We start from the raw sequence: 19,451 nt of genomic DNA, 5'->3' as shown, positions 1-19,451 counted from the left end.
AAAAGTGACCCCTCTTGTACGAGATTGAGGCACTAAATCAGCCTGCAGACACCTCCTGCTCTTCTCATCTGAAGGTGCTCCTGGAGAACCATCATTCATGCTGGAGAGCAAGCGCAGCTTGCCTTGGCTGTGCAGCGCAACGTGCCCATGTGTTTTTTTTGTACACCTTCGTGTGTTTGATCTCAGTAGTGTGCTCAATACTCACAGCATTGAAAGATAAAGAAAGAGAATTGCATATGTGCACTGCTACATAGGTGAGAAACGGACAGGCGCATTTGCTTTCAAGACTCGCCTATTCACCTCTACATGTTGCCCTGTGCTCGTGTTGTGACTTGGCTTTCTGCTGCAGCGTGCAAGGTCACACTCTGAGGGCTTTATTGTCTTGAGTGAGGCTCAGACCAGCTGGCCGACAATTCTGTAAAATCACAGGGAGACAACTTTAGTGTACTGCTGTGTAACCTGCTGTAAACACACTCTACCCGAGGTTGCACTGTGGATGCTCTTCAAATTTTAATAACAACTCCAGGCTGTTGGGATAAAAGAATTTATATTCCTGTTTTATTGTTTGAATAAGATTGTTGCTCTAGGACATTATAATTCATGGAATTGGGTGTAGTGGAGGTGCTCACTGGTTGGCTCATTTAATAAAAGAAGAGATAAATAAACAAAAAGAAATTAACCTAAGAATGATATTTCAAGGTTTTACTGACCCATAAGACCAGAAAATGACTCACCCACTGTTTGTTTTGCCAGACTTTTGACCTGCCCAGCTTGAGGTGCAGACAGTCTCTCTTCCTTCTTCCTCCTAAGAAAGGTAAGATTTCTGCTTTCACCCCTCCTCCATCTGCTATGACATCAGTGAACATCGCAGCAAAAATGAAACTGTGAGCCTCTAATTCCCCAGGAGGATTCGATAGCACTCCTCCTCGAACTTCTCCTGTGTATTGCTGTTTATTCAAGAAGCCCCCTCGGATGGAAAAGCACTCATTCAAACATTTCCTTAATTTCAGCCCACACTGTTGCACTTGAGATTGCTCAGCGTGCAGAGTTGATTAGGATACTGATGTAGCAAGGTGGATAATCTTGTCCATATACAGTAGTCTTTCATAGATGTGAGGATAAATTGCTCTATCTGTAGGGGCCACACTCAACTCCCTGCTGCATGGTTCTTGTGCTTCAAAGAGAAGCAAAGCTTAAAGGGGCTAACTAAAGTTAGCCGGGCAACAGATAACCTGCACCTAGAGATCAAAGCAGGGTGGAACTGTCAGGGTCTTCAACGGCACCTGTAGTGGCAGAGCCAGTAGAAGGAGGAATGTAGAGCGAGAGACACAGAGATGGGCAGAGAGTGAGCGAGGCTGCCATGCTATTCATGTAAGGGGATGAGTGTTCAAGAGGCCCCGTATTGAGGTGTAAAGTTCCACGGCAGGAGATTATTCTTGTTGCACATCACGCTTTCACTCCCACAGTGCATTTCTGTTAGAGCAGGCAACTTCATAAGTAACATGACTGTTGTTGGCCAGTTTGTCCAGGACCTAGTTGTGGAAGAAGTACTCAGATTCTTTACTTTAGTGGTTCCCAACAGGGTTTTTAAAAAAAAATAAAAAATCTTTTTCATACAATCGAACTGTGTTTAGGCTGGTGGTGAAGTCTGCATTTGTATTACTAGTGGCAGAAGCTAGACATTTCAACCATTTATCCATTAGTTTTAGCTAACTATTTCAACTGTTTATCCATTACTTTTAACAAACTATTTTATTTATTCTTCATATGTTTTGATTGTAAAATCTTAATCTACAAAGTAACTAGTAACTATAAGATAAATGTAGTGGAGTTGAAGTATAAAAAAGCATTAAATGGAAACACTCAAATAAAGTACAGATACCTCAAAATTGTATTTCAGTACAGTATTTGATGTACTTACTGTATATGTTCTACTGCCAGGCCCCAGCTTCTCAATGCATCTGAGCTCCACAAACACTTGAATGGTTTTAAGTAGCCTTAATTTTAGTAAATCCTTTTTATGATCAAGTGTATTTCTCCTTGAAGGATCAGTATACTGTTAATCATGCCATCTTGTCACTGTCTTTCCTGCTTTAATTAAGCATTGGCAGCAGATTACAGACACCCTTTTGTAGGACATCAAATTAGTCTACTAAACTGCTAAAATATAGCAATGTGATAATGCCAATTTCATATTATTCTTAGCTTTAACTAAGATTTCTATTGTGAATAAAGGATTATTATTATGATCATTTATATGTAATTGAAAGGGTTCTTTCCGGCTCTGTTTGGCTATCAAAGCATATATATTATTTACATAGCAACACAATGCAAAATCAGATGTTAACATCAACAACCTCCATGTTTGCAATGTTGTCTGCAGTGACACTGTTGTATTTTCAGTTGTCTCTTGTTTACAGTGCTGCTTTGGCTTTTTCAGCTTTACTGTTGCTTTTTTCACATGTCTTTCGGACTGTCAGAGATTTAATCTATATCTACATCTCTGGAACCAGCTGTATCCTGCTTAAACCCTTTCTCACCACAGAAGGTTTTAGAGAGTTTCTGTGCAGCAGAAAAAGACTTAGAGAGAAAGAGAGGTTGTGAGGTTAGTGTCCAGTGTGATTAAATGTGCAATTAGGCAAAAACCAACAAAAGAGCCTTTGGAAACAGGGTGAATATGTTGCTTTACATCCATAATTATTGCAATTATGTTCTCTATCTGTGTGTGACTACATGATTTGCCCTTCAACCGGCAGATCATTCAATTATATTGACAGACATGGACACACATAAGTACATCTGACAGCCCTTCAGCCTGGGGAGACGGATCCTTCTGGCCTCTCTGAAAACTAGTGGCCTTGCAGCACAGTACAGGGAGAGTGTTGTGGTGTGTATGTGTGTTGGGATTGTTATTGATATCCCTCCTGTTGTGCTTGCTGAAAGATACTGACTGATGCTGTTCTGCCAGTGAACCATTTACATATTTATTTCCCCGGCCAAACAGCACCACATGCACTGGTGGCCACTGGAGACCCTATATGCCTGTCTTTAATTGGCTTGTGATTGACTTTGCTATGGCAGTGGGAGACAATAAATTACCGCCTGCTTGAGAGAGGGAGGTGGCAAGACAAGTTGAGTGTGGGGGTGTCAGTGTTATTCACTGAGTGTCGAATCTGTGGTTGCATTATTTATACATCTCTCATTTTTATTTATGTATCACGGATCAGTGACGTAATGCACAAAGAAACGATGGCAATACAGACTCAGCCTTGGACACAGTTTATTTACATAGGTCAATGCACATTGGTTCTGTTCTGAAAAATGGTGTGAGCGTGCAGAGAGAGGCATTGTATATTTGGAATGAATGAGCAGTTCAGTTTGGGTCTCCGAGAGCTTCCATTTGACATGAAATTGGTTCCTCCACAACAGTCTTCATTGTCAAAATAAATACTGTAACATTATGTATGTATGTGCAACTGTTTGCATGCGTGCTTGCATGAACTGGTTGTCTCATAACAATGTAATATGATGATCTGCTCTTCTGAATATATTTAAATGAAGTAAACATAAATATGAACAACCTTTTCTTTAGGTTGCACCTGACAAATATTTCACAACATTTGTATTTCATTGCAGTTGTCTAATAAAGCACATGATGTCAGGCAGAATAATTACCCTCATGGCCAGAGAAATTGGAAATGTCACTCCCTTCCTGTTTGTCAGGGAAGCCTGATGTTGTGATGTTGAGGAGCTCATTGCAAAAAGTGCATCATACCTTTTATTCAGTTTCTGTATTAAATCCCCAAATTGTATCCTCTAAAAATGAAAAAGTTAAACTCATACTACCTGTCAAGGAACATATGCTGTGTGATTCTGTGTGACTTTTTATTAATACATTAATTAAATTAACCCAATGTTATACACAATAATACTCATGTCAAATTGAGATATATGAGAATACTGTATGATTAAAATGTTTTAGATTTTCTATATTTTAGTGAATGAATCCTTACCTAAACCTTTAACTTGCATTGCACATTCTCAGCTAATGGAGCCACACGAAAACCACAATTAGCACCAGAGCACAATAAGCTGTCACTCACAAATGACCACACAAAAAATTCTCCCACAAAGGTGAAACGGTCAACCTGCCACACACAAACCTTGCAGACACTCGAACCTTTTCATTATTTCTTTAGCCTGTTGCTTTATTTGTTCAGTCAGCCAGTTTGCCTGTTCAAACTGCTTAATTTAACCAGCCAGCGGAGCCAGAGGAATCTGTGAACAGAATTCCTCAGCCCCGTCATCCTCCAACCACTATTCCGGGAATGTCCCCTCCTGCTGCGCTGCACACATCCAGGTCCTGTCCGGTAAATGCCAGCCGGCTCAGATGGGCTTTGATGCTAGCCTTGCACGTGAATGCCTTGTATTTATGTGGGTGCATGTGTGGTGTGCGTGTATGTGTGAATGCTGACAGCTCGGGTATTGATCTGTAGCCATTCCAACTGGAGCCCAAAGGGCAGGCTGTATCATCTGTCAGTCTACTGAGAAGGGCATTAAGGCTGCACTGATCTCAGAGAAATATAGAGAGAGGAGGGGGTGAGGGAGTCATGGAGCAAGAAAGATAGAAAGATGCTGAAAGCATGAAACAAGAGTTGTGAAAGATACAGTGTGTGTGCATGTATGTGTGTTAACATGAGTGTGGCTGTGCGCTGCCTGTTGAGTGGTAAAGCTGCCCTCCATTCACTCCTCCACGGCCTTTGTTGATTGAGACAAACAGATACTCTTTTTGGACCTGTGGGTGAGGACAACACTCAGCGCTGGCCTTTTCACCTGTGTGACCACCCACGCTTTAGCACACACACACCCCACCCCCCGCTGTGTAGCTGTCTCTCCTAGCAGCTCTCTCCACAAACAGCATACAACACTGATACACATCAATTAAATAAATTACACACACATAAACAGCCGCGCATATACTCTATACACATATGCGCATAGCCCTAGGGAGAAATAATAAATCAAAATCATGTGTGGAACATATCGCAGCTCTGCTCATAATGACTGTAAAATGACTTCAAAGGTTACAATATCTCTTGCTAAGATAAGGATGTGAATTGAGCTGATTTCAATGCGTTTTTCTTTCATAAGACTTAAGTCACTCTGTTGTTTTGATCTTTGTCTAAATTCTGTTTTTTCAGGCTCCCTCAGTGATATTGATATTGTGATATTACAGGCCTCTGGTATAAAATCTATCCATTGTAATCATCGCAGAGATTGGTTTTAAGTTGTCTGAAAGGCGACAAGCCCTTTGTTGTTTTGTAAGCAATAGACACAGCTGATTGTATTGATGAAATCCAAGGTCGCCAAAACTAGTCTTGCATGGTTCTGCTTCGCCGTGCTCCTTCACAGTGATTATTCCATTACCCTAAATCTTCTAAATTTGTTCCCACCACACATTTAACACGCCGATGATTCTCTGTGTGGCTTCAGTTGAAACATTTCATGACACCAGCCTCAGAGTGTGGGAACCGCTGAGACTCGTAAAGTAGGAGTGCCGATAATGGATAGACATAGGCCCATTTGTATTTGTTTGTCTGTTACCTTTTTATCCCAGCTAATAGATAAATGACCTGTTTGTGCACTGACACTTACTACTTCTTACTGTTTAAAGGAGGTACATTGTTATGTTAAGTCACATGTCACTTTGGTAAGCTGTCCTGAAACAGCGTTACAAGAAATCACTTACACAACATCTAAAGTTGCATTTTAGTTGGCACAAAAAGACATGTTATTTATAATGAAGAAACTATTTCTGAAACTCTAGAAATCTTTGGTGTCATTTGATTGGTTTCCATGACATATCATCAGTACCACATTCAGAAATTCTATATTCTGTTCCTGGATAAAACTCCAGAAAATCCATTAGCTGAATACCTCTGAATTATCCGAGGCACAGCCTGTACCACTGTGATACTTTCAGCAAAAATGATTTACGTTGCCTAGTATCCTGTACCATCATGGATTTTATTGTTGTGGTATCAATCATTTGTAAGGTGGGTTTTTTAATAATGGATTTTGGATGAACACTCAATTCAACTTCGGTTAGGTTTGGGGAATGAAGGTGTTTCTTATGAGTCATTGTTTTCCATTTCTCATGTAAATGATTTATCCAGTACATCCCCAGTGATAGATGTGGCTGTATACTGTAACTCAGTCAAGTCCCACTGTATATACCCCCCCCCCAATAACACTTTATGTGATTACAACTGTATGCATATTAACCTGCAAGCCTATAATCACATGCAGGTTGTATTTTACATGTTTACATTTCCACCTACTCCCATTTACTAATTTTTTCTCCAAATGGTATTAGCCTATAACTCACACTCTTAGCTAATCCTCTAATTAGCTGAAATAAACAATGTCTTGTATCTGTCTGCTAATAATACAGTCTGTGGTTTTGTGAAGCAAACAATGATAACAAAAGGTTACTTCCTTTTGAGGCAGATAACACATTTTACACACCGAATCAAAACCATCTCTTGCAGGGAGGCATCGACCGAAAACAAGGCTGAGATGAGCAAGAGCTTCAATAACCACTTTTGGATCAACAAAGATGACACAGAGAATCTTGTTTGTCACAGAAATGCATGAATATTGATTGAAAAGCACACATATAACTTATAGCATTACTTTTTAACCTCCCTCAGTGGAACCTTAAACACGCTTCAGTATAGTACTATTAGGGATTTAAAGGGACAGTTCACATCAAAATCAAAAATGCATATTTTTCCTCTTAACTGTAGTGCTATTTATCCATCTAGATTGTTTTGGTGTGAGTTGCCAAGTTTTGGAGATATCGGCCGTAGATTTTTTTTTTTATATAATGGGACTATATGGCTCTTGGCTTGTGGTGGTCAAAGTGCCAAAAAAAAAAATACATTTGAAAAACTCAACAGCAATGTCTCTTTATAGAAATTGTGACCTGGTTACTCAAGATAATCCACAGACCTTGTTGTGAGCAGTTTCATGTAGGAACTATTGGTAGAAAGAAAATAGTTCCTACATGAAACTGCTCACAATAAATCTGTTGGATCTAGATGGATAAATAGCACTACAGGTAAGAGGAAGAATATGTATTTTTGATTTTTAGGTGAGCTGTCCCTTTAAGGGTTATACCAATCTTTTATTCAACAGTGCACTTCACTTCAAAAATGTCCATTTTAACACACAATTTAGTTTTATGATGTGTTTGCTCATAAAAGTGTGTTTTGTTGTTAAAGAATATGCATGTGGGTGGAATGAAGACCAATTTTTCAAATGCAGCTTCACTTTTTCAGGAATTTCAGAAGCAATCAGTAATGCCTTGAGGCAGAATAAAGCACACCAGTCTATCAGTATTGAAAAAATTACAACAGAAAGTACCTGAAAGCACTTTATTTGAATTTGAAGTCAAAGAGTTAAATTCTTTCACCTCACCTTAATATTTATTTAACTTCTCTTACGTAAAATAACATCCCAAGATCTATCTAGTGGTTTCAGAGCCAGGGGACTGAAAGATTATAAGTGGAATCTAATCAGACACACTATGTCTAACATTAACACTGGAACTGTACCATCACCACCATTAATAAAAGACTCCAGCTACAAACCTAAAGGGAAAAAAATCCTCTAATCCTCCAAATGACAACATCTCATTCCCTCTACGTTGATCTCCAACCTGTTTGCAACAGTGTTTTCTCCCCGTTGAGTCCACTTGTGTGTTGATTCCCAGTGGAGATCATTTCGAAACAGCATTTTCAAACTGATGTGACTGGTGAGCGCTAATCTACTCATGCATTCCTTTGTCCCATGTTTAAAGTGATTTTGTAAGCTTTGTAGGCAATGTAGCAGAATGCAGTGCAGTCTTTTAGCCAGTCATGTAGTTTGTATGTCTGTGTGTGTAAGGGGGGGTGGGGGTCTAAACATGGTGTCTAAAAAGATCTTTGTGTTGCCATGGTTAGGTGATAGGGCAGCTGCCTTGGAGTCGCTGTGGATTGGGTGTGTGTGTGTGTGTGTGTGTGTAGCAGAGTGGTGTTTAATGTGCAGAGCTGGAAGGGTGAGTAAGGATTAATGTGAGATTTCAACCCCCAATGATCCAGGGTATTTTTTCCGTGCCCTGTGTCAAGCCCTAATGGCGTGTATGTGTCTGTGTGTGTGTCAGATACAAACATCTCTCATCCATTCAGCTTTATTTATGCTTCCCTCTAAAATTCATCCTTTACAATCTAATTCATGTCTATTCACTGTAAGTTGTGTAGCTGCTGGCCCGTCTGCATCAAAAGCTTTACTCTATGTTCCTTTTACTGTTACTATGATTGTACACTCACCTCCATGCTAATCCTGTGACAATAGAGACCATATTATTTTTTTATTTTATTGGCACAAGCTTACCTGTATCACCATTGTATATCTGAATGTAATATTCTGTGTTGAATAATAACTGATATAATCTCTTTGATTCTTTTCATGAAATGCCATCCTGGAGAGGATGTTGACACTGTTGTGATTTGAGATGCTGAAATTCTTTTAAACAAAGGATTATGTGTGATATAGGTCTGTGGCTGCTTTAATCTCTGACTGTGTTGAAGTTGTGTATTGTGTGTGTGTGTGTGTGTGGTAGATTTGAAGCGATCATACACTGAATCCCAGAGGTCTGCGTACAGACCATGTAGACAGACAGATGGGTTGTTTTTAGTGATGCTGTTGAATATTGCCACTAATGCCAAGGATCAGGAAGGAGATCAGAGGCAACCTTTTAACTCAGAGACAAAGTCTATGACAAAAGGAGGCTGACCTGGTTGCTGTGTTATGTTAGGTTGCTATGCCTTTTTACAATCAAATAGGTAACTGAAATGTCTGCATACCTTGACTGATGTTATGGGCTGAGGGAAGGAAGGGCTCACCCCGAAATCTCCTATCAGTATTTTCAAGCTCTAGCTCTAGTGCTAGAGCTTGAATGTCGATATTGGATAATTCTGCAAAACCCCAGATAACATTCATATTTTTTTACATTCAGTGCTGACATTTCTTAAATTCTTTCTTTATGTATTATATGGGCATGGCAACTATGGTATGGTTAAGTTTAGGGAAAGATTGTGGTTACGCCAAAAAAAAAAAAAAAAAAGATGGCTAAGGTGTGTTCAGACAGAATGCAAGAAGAATTTTAGAGTCGATTTTATACAAAGTCAGTTGAAAGACAGCGCAAACTGACACAAAGATACATCTGCACAAGTTGAAAGTCTTTAAACTTGAGTGAGAAAGTCACGCTTATCTCCAGGCTGTGAATCTGCTATGTTCCTGGTGAGTTCTGAAATCAGTCAGAGGCTGAGCTACCACACAAACACTCACACAGGCACACTCCCATACACATGTCGGTGTGTCAGTTTCTAGCTAGCTTAAAGCTAACATCTGTACAGTTTGTACAATAGCTGTTTGGGGCAAATCAGCACAAAGGTGCGGCGATCAAATTTGCGCAAATAAATCATGTTCTGTCTAAACACACTGCAAGGGTTAGGCAACAAAACACTTGGTTAGGGTTAGGGAAAGGTTGTGGTTATGAATAATAAAAAGACAAATATTCATTGTAGGTCTGTGACTGGACTTCAGCTCCGGTCTCCTGCATGAAAGTCAAACATGTCACATGCTCATTCACCCCCCCTCCCCTGCCCTCCACGCTCTTACTTTCCGCCACATAAAGGGACAGTGCTTCCTGCATTGGCACTGAATGTTTGCATTGGGCATAAAACGCGAGGTGCACGTCCAACATGGACAAAATCCTAAGTTGAAATATCTAAACTGATCTTCATATTGCTATCATGAGATGCTCATCATTTGAGAAGGTGGCAGAAATGTGACATTGTTGTGTATGAGACCCGAGAGCTTCCTGACTCTACTAGGTCCACACAGTGATACTTTCTCCCAAGCCCCACCCAGAGGTGTTTGTCAGGCCCTTTCAGCACCTCAAGGGATTTACACAGTCTGTTTATGAATACAGAGATTATGCTTGGGGGTAAGGTTGGCTGGTGTCCCCCATCCCTGCACATTACCTGCTACAGTTTGTGTAGATGCTTACAGTACATATCTATTAATGTTTTGTGTGTTGTGTTGAGGGACCAGCTGCCCCCCCCAAGGAAAGTGTTAGAGTGATGGGGATAAGGTACAGTGGGCTTTGCTTTGTCCCTTGCAAGACTCCCTTTGTCTGGAGATCATCTACTATCCCAGCCTTAAGAGGATTACCACATGTTATGACATGAAACTGGAAGCACAGTTATCATCTCCTTCTGACGACAAGCCTTCCGCCACATAAGCGGACTACAAGCAGCTATGCATTACAAAGCACATATATCAGAAGAAGCGGGTGCTTACAGTTCACTGCAGCCTCACTTTACCTGTGATGCTTGATTTATAATTTTATGTAAACAGATTTCTGTGCTATGCTCTCAGTATCAGCCATGTCTTTAACATTCCCTATGCATGCATATGTAGTTATTTAGATTTATGACGTGCAGCCACTGCTCTATCTCTCCGGTGCACAACACTTCAAGGTTCTTCCATCGCCTCCTGTGCCTGGTCAGAGCATCATGCACACTGACACATTTGTTTGTGTTCATATCCCCTAAGAGCTGATGGAAAAGGAGGGAAAGGAGAGAGATGAAAGGGGGAGTGCAGGAATAAAAGTGGGATAAGAAATGAAAGAGAGGCAGAAGAGGGAAAACCAATTGGCAAGTTGCAGACTTTTTTATTTTGTAGTTTGTAGGAGTGTGTGTGCGCTCCATATTGCCTTGAGCTGCCACATACATTGTAACTGAAACCCCAGCTGGCCATGAGAAATCCATTGTGAATTTTTTTTCCGTTAGTCTCCAACCTCTTTCAAATCATGTATTCCTGTCTTCCAGGTGGACTTATTATTTTCTTCCTTAATATTACACCACTATAAAAAGTCATCCTCACCCTTCACCCTTTTTAAAATATGTGTGAATGTTTGGCTTCTGGCGTGCTAAAGAATGAATTAAAAAAAAAAAGTCCTGCTGGTATTTCTATAAATAATGGTTTGGCTTCTCCTTGGCAACCTTCGAGGCTCAGCGCCTGGCATACAGCACCCCCTAAAGTGTCTTCAGAATTTATCTGGTCCTGCACCCAACAGTATTCATCACAATGTAAAATGCCGCGCCTCTGCAATACATCACAATCCGGCCACAGGGCCGCCGTAAATCAAAACTACAATGCCCTTGACGTCTGCATCAGGCCCATAAACCACTTTTTTTTTTCTATTCAGGCCCAGTGGACAGTGCTAGATCCTTGTTGACCATAGCATTCTGTATGTGTGTGAATATACTGCACGTGTGTGTGTTGAACTGTGTGTGTATGTAAAGCTGTAGACAGTTATGAGGGGAGTTTTGGGTAGTGTGACAGCAGGCAGAGACTGTCTGTGTCTACGCCTGTCCCTGACCCGACTGAACTGTGATTTATGGCCTCTACCTGCTCAGTGGCTTTGGTCCAGGCTTGGTGTGGTCTCTGCACTGCACAGCCAGACATCTTGAGAATCATGTCTCCTCTGTTACAGTGTTCTACCAGGCACTATATACATGCACACAGTAACAAGCAGTGTCGGCCACACCTGTGTATGTAGTGATTTGTGCTGTATTTAAACATATCAGGCATGTGCACAGACGCGTGTAAAACGCATTGTGGATGCAGCGTAAGGGAATTGTTTCAACAGAGGACCTTTGCTTTATTAGTATTTAAGAGCGAGGAATGAGTGTGTTTGACTTTTAGATTGGCTTAGCAGCTAGAGATCAGTGGCGAGGCTCAGATGTGTCCAGCTGGTTTCCACATATGCACCAGCTCTATGTCTGTGTCACGTCTGAGAGCACTTTGTTCTCGTCTCCTCTAGTCTCCCGTACCGTTGAAATATCTTGACTGAAACTGATGCTTTATGAATTTATGTTTTAACACAGCAAGACCTTCACCTCCCAAGGAGAATGGAGGGTTTCTTTTTTTCTTTAGTAGAGTTCTTTACAAAAAAAAGATTATTCTCACTCTCTCGTGTCATTTGTATGCTTGATGGGAGTTTGTTCACTCTCAGGGGATTACAAAATAACCTCCACAACACTCCTGTGGCTGTTGTTAGCCCGCTGAATAGCCCATAGAGGTACAAGCAGCCGAAAACCTGCAACAAGCACAGGGTGCAGCAGCTTTGGCAGTGGATTAAATACAAAGCCTTGGGCATATGGAATACAATGCTCTAAATTGATTTTGCCTGTGCTGTTTAAATGGAGAATGCTGCTAATAACTTTTCATTAACACAGGTCCATTGCCTACATACTTGGTGATACTATAGTAGACCCCTGTTGATGGGAGGTTTGTTCACTTTAAAAGGCTGTAATATTGATGCAAGTTAACAGGGTTTGTGTATATATTTTATTTGTTTTGCTTTCAGTGATTCCAAGTTTGAAATTTTTGTGCTGTTTGCTCAAATTTTTTCCCGCTTGTGTAGTTTATAATCACAACGAAACATGGACAGAGTTTAGAAAATATATTGTGGTGTTATAGACATCAGCAGCAGTATGAAAACATCAATATATATGAAACAAAAAGGGGGAAAGCAGTGTGGTCAGAGAGGGCAGAGAAAGTAAGAAAAACCAATGATTTGTTTGGAGCATTGGACCTCATGCAAGAACATTTTCATATTCTAATCCTAAATCTCTCTTATTTTTTCCTGTAGGGTTGCTCATACAAGTGTCTCCATGTTGGCTTAACCAAACTATACTGAGTGCATAAACCTGCCGTGGATTGCATGTTACATGTTTATGAGATTTAATCATTAGCATATATCGACAGTCCCAAATTGCTCCCAAAATATAATGCTGCCAGTTCCGAGTACTTTGAGTAAAAAGAAGAATTTCACACCGTGGATCTTTAGTTTGACATGAAGTTAGATGCTAAATCTTGATCACCTGCAGCGACCTTCATAAAGACCCTGAGGCAGCTGTTGGTTTGAGAAATATTTCATAGCAACAACAGAACTGTAGAAGTTGGCATGTCGAAATATGCCAATAAAAAAAGTAATTTGGCAAGCCATGATGACGGTGGTATGGTGAATGAAGTTTATATCGGTTATTTATTTTTATTTTACGTGATTTCAGTAACAACTCCAGGGGTGCTCCAGTGATGTACTATGTCATCCTTAAAGTTAAACAAGATTAAGAGACTACAGCCACGCTAGCAGCTCTGTGAGGCTACACTCAGGTACAGCAGTGCTTTGAGCTAGGTGCTAACATGAGCATGCTAACATGTACACAATGACAATGCCAATGTGCTGATGTTATGCAGGTATGATGTTTAACATATGTTCAACAATTTAGTTTAGCGTGTTAACATGCTTACATTTGCTAGTTAGCACAACACAAAGTACAGCTGAGGATGATGGGAATGTCATCAGTTTTGCAAGAATTTTTTCTTAAACCAAAGTATTGGAAAAATCCAATTTTGACCTGATGATGGCACTAAATTAAAAGAAAAGGGATCACCAAAGTTATTTCATTCCATTTTGAGGGGAACATGAATGTCTTTACCTAATTTAATGGCACTCCATCTATTAGTTGTCGAGACATTTCCCTCAAAACCTCATTGCTGGCGCTAACGGGAGAGTCAGGGATCACCAAAGTCATTAGGATTCATAATCTGGAGACCATAAATGTCTGCACACATTTTCATGGCAACCCGTAGTTGTTTAGAGATATTTGTCTGGACCAAAGTGACCAAGAGACTGACCGGCATTGCCACTTCACTTGAGCACTAGCATGGCTAAAAAGGATGGTCAAAATCGATATCTTGACTTTTAGTGCCTAGTATGAGTAGTCAAGCTTCAAAAATGCTGGAAATGCCTACAATTCCCATAATGCAACTCAATAGAATCTTTCATTGGACCCTATTTGCCTGTTAAATGCCCTCATCTTTCAAACTCCACTCCTCTAGTTTATAAGATGGGTTTTTTAAGTGTCAAGCCTAATTCAAGATAACATCATCAGGCTTATGTTCTCAGACTTTAGAAAGCTCCTCCAGAGCCACAGAAGACATTATGCAACTGTTTTCACAGGCTTATAATGAGTCAACTGACCTTTTATGTGTAAAATCAGTGGAGTGCCCCTTTAAGGCATTAAAGTGCCTAAGTATGAGAAAATTGGTGACTGCAACAAGTTCTCTAAAATCATTCGTAAGTGCAACTAAAGAACAAATCTGTTCATATGAGTGGTTCTTGCAGGATGTGTGTGTTTTTCTGCCATTAGAGTACCTGCTGCAGTACCTGTTTGTCTGTGTGCCACACAAACACAGAGCCTCGGTGTTCAGAGCTTGAGCTCTTATGATTCCACACAGTGTTTTCTACATCTTGACCACCTACCAGCACCAGACATGCACTGAACTTACACGCTCGCCACACACACCTGCTCTCCTCTCAGTGCTCTCAGCAGGCCTGCTGCCAGTCTACTCAGCAGTCAGCCAATCAGTCACTGCTCTGTAGTTTAGATCTGACGGTGTTCCCATCATTGGCTGACTCAGAAGCAAACAGCCAGGCTTGCGGCAACGTTTTGGGAGAGCTGCTCTCGATTTGTTTTGTTGCAGAATCAGACATCCCGTATTCAGGGCAGGGCTGTTTCATTAGTTTAATGCTTCACCAGGTTAGAGTTTTCATTAGCTAAATGCACCCTTTCTTTAATCAGATCAGCAAAATCAGATCAGTCTGTATCATCAGCTACCCACATGAGGGGATCTCCTGCTGTTCCAAATAGTGGAAGTACAATTGTTGTCCCGTGAGGTTTTGTCAAACTCTCTCACTCTCTCTCACAGACTCCCTTTTTACCTCTCTCCCTCACTCTCTTCTTCTCATTCAAACACAGTTATTGCTTTCTCCCACAAAGATTTTGCATGCCAAATATGTCAGAAATTGCTTTTTCTCGTGCCTCTGTTCACTTTGCATTCTGTACGCTACTACTTCTGCCTTTGTGTGTTTGTGCGTTTCGTTTTCTCTGTTTTCTCATTCATTCCTACCCAGTGCTGCAGTCATGGCGAGGGATGAATCAACAATTGGCCCACACTGTTCCTCAGAGGAATAACTTCAAGCAGAAAACTCAATCTTCTAAAATGTTTCATTCTAAAAAGGCAGCTCAAGACTGACATGAATGTAGCCCGCAAAAGTCAGGCCTTGAATTCAGCTAATGGAAATAACTTTTACACTGAATACAGTAGATAATCATTTTCTGCAGTTTGGACAGTGCTGTAGGTGCATGGTGGCTTCTGATAGGTGGACATTATACAGCAAAAATGAAAGAAATGATCACCAATGTCACCAAAAAATCAAACGTCTGACAGTTGAAAAGTTCCAGCAGCTGAGGCTCATTTTAGCCTCTCTTTATCTCTCTAATGTCGAGCCCATGGGTAAACTTGAACCTCTGACCTCACTTCCCTCTATCCATGCTTTTGGTTTCACATGCCGCCTCCCTCCTCTGGCGAGATGGAGGTGAAGCAAATTGATGAGATGTTCTAATAGATAATTTTGTAATGTTGCTAGCTCTTCATTTTTTTTCCCCAGACAGGAGCGGCTCTCTGAGACTTTCATCACTTCCCTCTCTGTCAACACGCTCACAGACAAGTGATGCAGTGCAGATTTGTCTGTTTTCTTCATGTTTGTAGGTGCATTTTTGTGTCCACAACGATATGAGGATATTTCAAAGTTATTGTATCAACATTTTTTATTTGCCAGGACTTCTTTCACAACAGTCACAGATTTATAAGGCTCAGTACTGGTATTTACTCTTTCCTTTATCAGTCCAGAGTCCAGACATTAAATTGTCTTCTGTGTTTCTTGTTGCCCCAGGAATGGTGAACTGTTTTTTAGGCTGCTGATTATCCAGAGTAATTGATACACATGAGAGAGTGGACTCTTAGCTTTCCAAGTGGATATGGTACAGTTACATAAACACCCGAGTAAACTACATAAAAAGGGAGGAAACATTGCATTCTATTAGCATAGTAATTCATTTTTGGCCCTCTTATGTGCTCATAAACCTCACAAGTGCCTCTGCAAAAGCAGACTGATAAATAAGTAATATTAACTAAGCCTGCTTTCCTCTGCCCTTTCGGGAGCTGGTGTGTTTCATGAAGTGAACAAAGTTGCGGTCAGGGGCTCTAATTTACCTTTTCAAACACAAACACGCCTGTAATGGTCATTAGAATAATTTCCTATATTTTAGTTTATTTTTCTAAATTGAAAATGTTTCAAAATAAAAATGAATCTTGTACCTTGACACATCCAGTGCATTTACATAGAGTGCAGTCAGAAAGTGTTAGGACAGTGATATGTTGTTCATTGTTTTGGCTCTACTCTACCACACTGGATTTACAATGAAACTATGACTATGAAGTTAAAGTGCTGACTTATAGCTTTATAAGTGTTTGAGGTTGTTCTCATCCATACTGGGTGAGCAATGTAAGCATTGTAGCCCTTTTTGTACTGTATATAGTCCCCTAACTTGGACACTTGTAACATGCAGATTAAGCAGCCATTCAGAACAAACAGTGAAATGTTCTTGACTGGCAACATCAGTCATCTAATTCATTTGTATTCATGTGTTTCACTTGCTATAGATTAGACTATAGGCCCTGAAACAAGCAATAATTCAGTGCAGGCCAGGCAGAACATCATCACGGAAAATACCTAGTATCTGCGGATGTCTGTGGGTTGAATACATAAACTAGTCATTGACTGCAAGGGATTTGCCACCAAGATTAAATATGACTTTAGTTACGTTTATGTTAAATTGTCCCGTTTGCTAAGTCATACCCTTCTTAGTTTCTGTTGCTACAACTGTCAAGCTTTCCGTTCTCACACAGCACATATGCACTTTACAATGATAACGGTAGAAGGGTTACCACTCAAAATTCTTAAAAACTTTCTAAAACAATGGGTCCTTGATTTCAGACAGACATAGACAAAAGCAACCTTCTTATTTTTAACTGGCTAAAATAAATGTTGCTGGCAGATCTAATCAGGTGTAGCTAGCTAGCTAATTAAGCTAACATTAGCTCCATGACTTGGTTATAAAACACTGTGTCCAGCTGACTTTTTAATGTTTCTAGCTGACTAGTTTCAAAATGATAACCCTGTTAAAGGGTGTTAAACTAAAACTTGATGGCTAAACATGAAAATAAAGAAGTATTGTTCTTGTATTGCAGTGTACAGTGGTCAGCTTGTTAATCCTATAAGTATGATAAAGATATGTAAGATCAGACAGACTGTTATTTCATTCTAACACAACACTGTTGGGCTGCTTAGCTCATATAGCGCTATTTGTTACAGTATGTTTTCATATTTAATGTTACAAGAGAAAAGGCTTTTAGGAAAAGGACTAACTAATGTGTTTGGCGAACATAACATTCATCTATTCCATTATCTTTAACCGCTTATCCTAAGAGGGTAGCTGGGGGCTGGAGCTGATCCCAGCTGTTTCCAATAGTATCCAGCACCAGCTACCACACAGTAGGACCATACTATTCAGTCTGTCCTGAACGAGGCTTTTTTTTACGTAACCTGTAACCTCACAAACTTATGTAGTTAGTTAATGATGTTAGTTAATGATGTGCTTAACCTTGGAACCTCTTACTACAACCCCATCAGCATGTGGAAAAATCATGGATGTATTAAGGAGAACTAGACACCACATTCAAAGATGGCACCCATACTTTCCTATAAAAGTTGCTTACTGGGTGCATATGCCAAAAAAGCCTCCCTGGTCCTCCTCATGCTTTGGTCCTTCTCCAGCCAAACTGGTTGAGACCATGCGCCTCCGAGACTTTCGCTGGCTGAACCGGCTGACTTCATGTCAGCTTTTCTAGACTGTCAAAATGTTATTGGACATTGAAAATTCTGATAATAAAGAGTCATTTTGGGGGGTTTGTGATGCTCAGAAGAATTTATTCACTGTTTTAGCGCTCGTTATCTGCTCATTTTCAATGACTATGTATGGGGAAAATGCTTTTTGGCCAAGTGTGCATCACATGATGAATGCGGAAGTTGCAATACCCTGTGCAACCGCTACGACAAAATTACTTCACAGCCTTGTTTCGTTCCTTGGGGCTTGGAAAAAAATCCAAAGCTTGACAGGCCTGCACTATGCTTCGTTCAGTGCACTGCAGTACAGAGCAAACACAATGAAAAATGTGTCACTATCCTTACTCTTTGTAATGTCTATAACATTGTTATATGCAACCTGGTCTGCATGACTATTGAACATCTGTGTATGTATATATATATATGTGTATATATATGTGTATGTATGTGTGTATATATATATATATATATATGTGTGTATATATATGTGTATGTATGTGTGTATATATATATATATATATGTGTATGTATATGTGTATGTATGTGTGTATATATATATATATATATATATGTGTATATATATGTGTATGTATGTGTATATATATATATATATATATATATATATGTGTATATATATGTGTATGTATGTGTGTATATATATATATATATATATATATATGTATATATATATATATATATGTATATATATATATATGTGTGTATATATATGTGTGTGTGTGTATATATATGTGTGTGTGTGTATATATATGTGTGTGTGTATATATATATGTGTGTGTGTATATATATATGTGTGTGTGTATATATATATGTATGTGTGTATATATGTGTATATATTTTTGTGTGTATATATATATGTTTATATATGTGTGTATATATATATATGTATATATATATGTATATATATATGTATATATGTATATATGTATATATATATGTGTATACATATATATATATATGTATATATGTATATATGTATGTGTATATATATGTATATATGTATGTGTATACATATATATATATATGTATATATGTATATATGTATGTGTATATATATGTATATATGTATGTGTATACATATATATATGTATATATGTATGTGTATATATATGTATATATGTATGTGTATATATGTATGTGTATATATATATATATGTATATATGTATGTGCATATATGTATGTGTATATATATATGTATATATATACACATATATATATATATATATGTATATGTATATATATATATATATATATATGTATATATATACACATATATATATATATATATATATATATATATATATATGTATATGTAAAAGGAATGTGTAAATAAAAAGAATTTTGCTGGATGTTTTAACATGTTTACAGCACAGACATAGTTACTAGTAGTTATAGCTCCAAGGAGAGTTTGCTGTATAACTAAAAATAGGCCCAGGTCATATGGTGCTTATTAATAACAGAAAATGCATGACAGTTTACTCAGAAACCACAGAATTTGGA

The 19,451-nt window shown here is 39.1% G+C and overlaps 1 protein-coding gene across 6 annotated transcripts in view; it reads left to right on the top strand.

The window, feature by feature from the left end:
• The window catches only part of tspan9a (tetraspanin 9a), a 164,706-nt gene that overhangs the window by 47,114 nt on the left and 98,141 nt on the right, over positions 1 to 19,451 (top strand). For 4 of the 6 annotated variants that reach the window (XM_044193367.1, XM_044193364.1, XM_044193365.1 and 1 more), the window contains one exon: positions 754 to 814. The exons of the other annotated variants lie outside the window; for them this stretch is intronic. Coding sequence is in view for 2 of the 4 variants with exons in the window: in XM_044193364.1 (XP_044049299.1) it covers positions 754 to 814 (61 nt within the window). In the remaining 2 variants the exon portion in view is untranslated. The remainder of the gene's footprint in view (positions 1 to 753; positions 815 to 19,451) is intronic. 6 annotated transcript variants of the gene reach the window in all.

This window comes from Siniperca chuatsi, linkage group LG4 (assembly GCF_020085105.1).
Source record: "Siniperca chuatsi isolate FFG_IHB_CAS linkage group LG4, ASM2008510v1, whole genome shotgun sequence".
Classification (NCBI taxonomy): Eukaryota; Metazoa; Chordata; class Actinopteri; order Centrarchiformes; family Sinipercidae; genus Siniperca; species Siniperca chuatsi.
The sequence above is the reverse complement of the archived record's forward strand: the minus strand, read 5'-3'. Positions and strand labels throughout refer to the sequence as shown.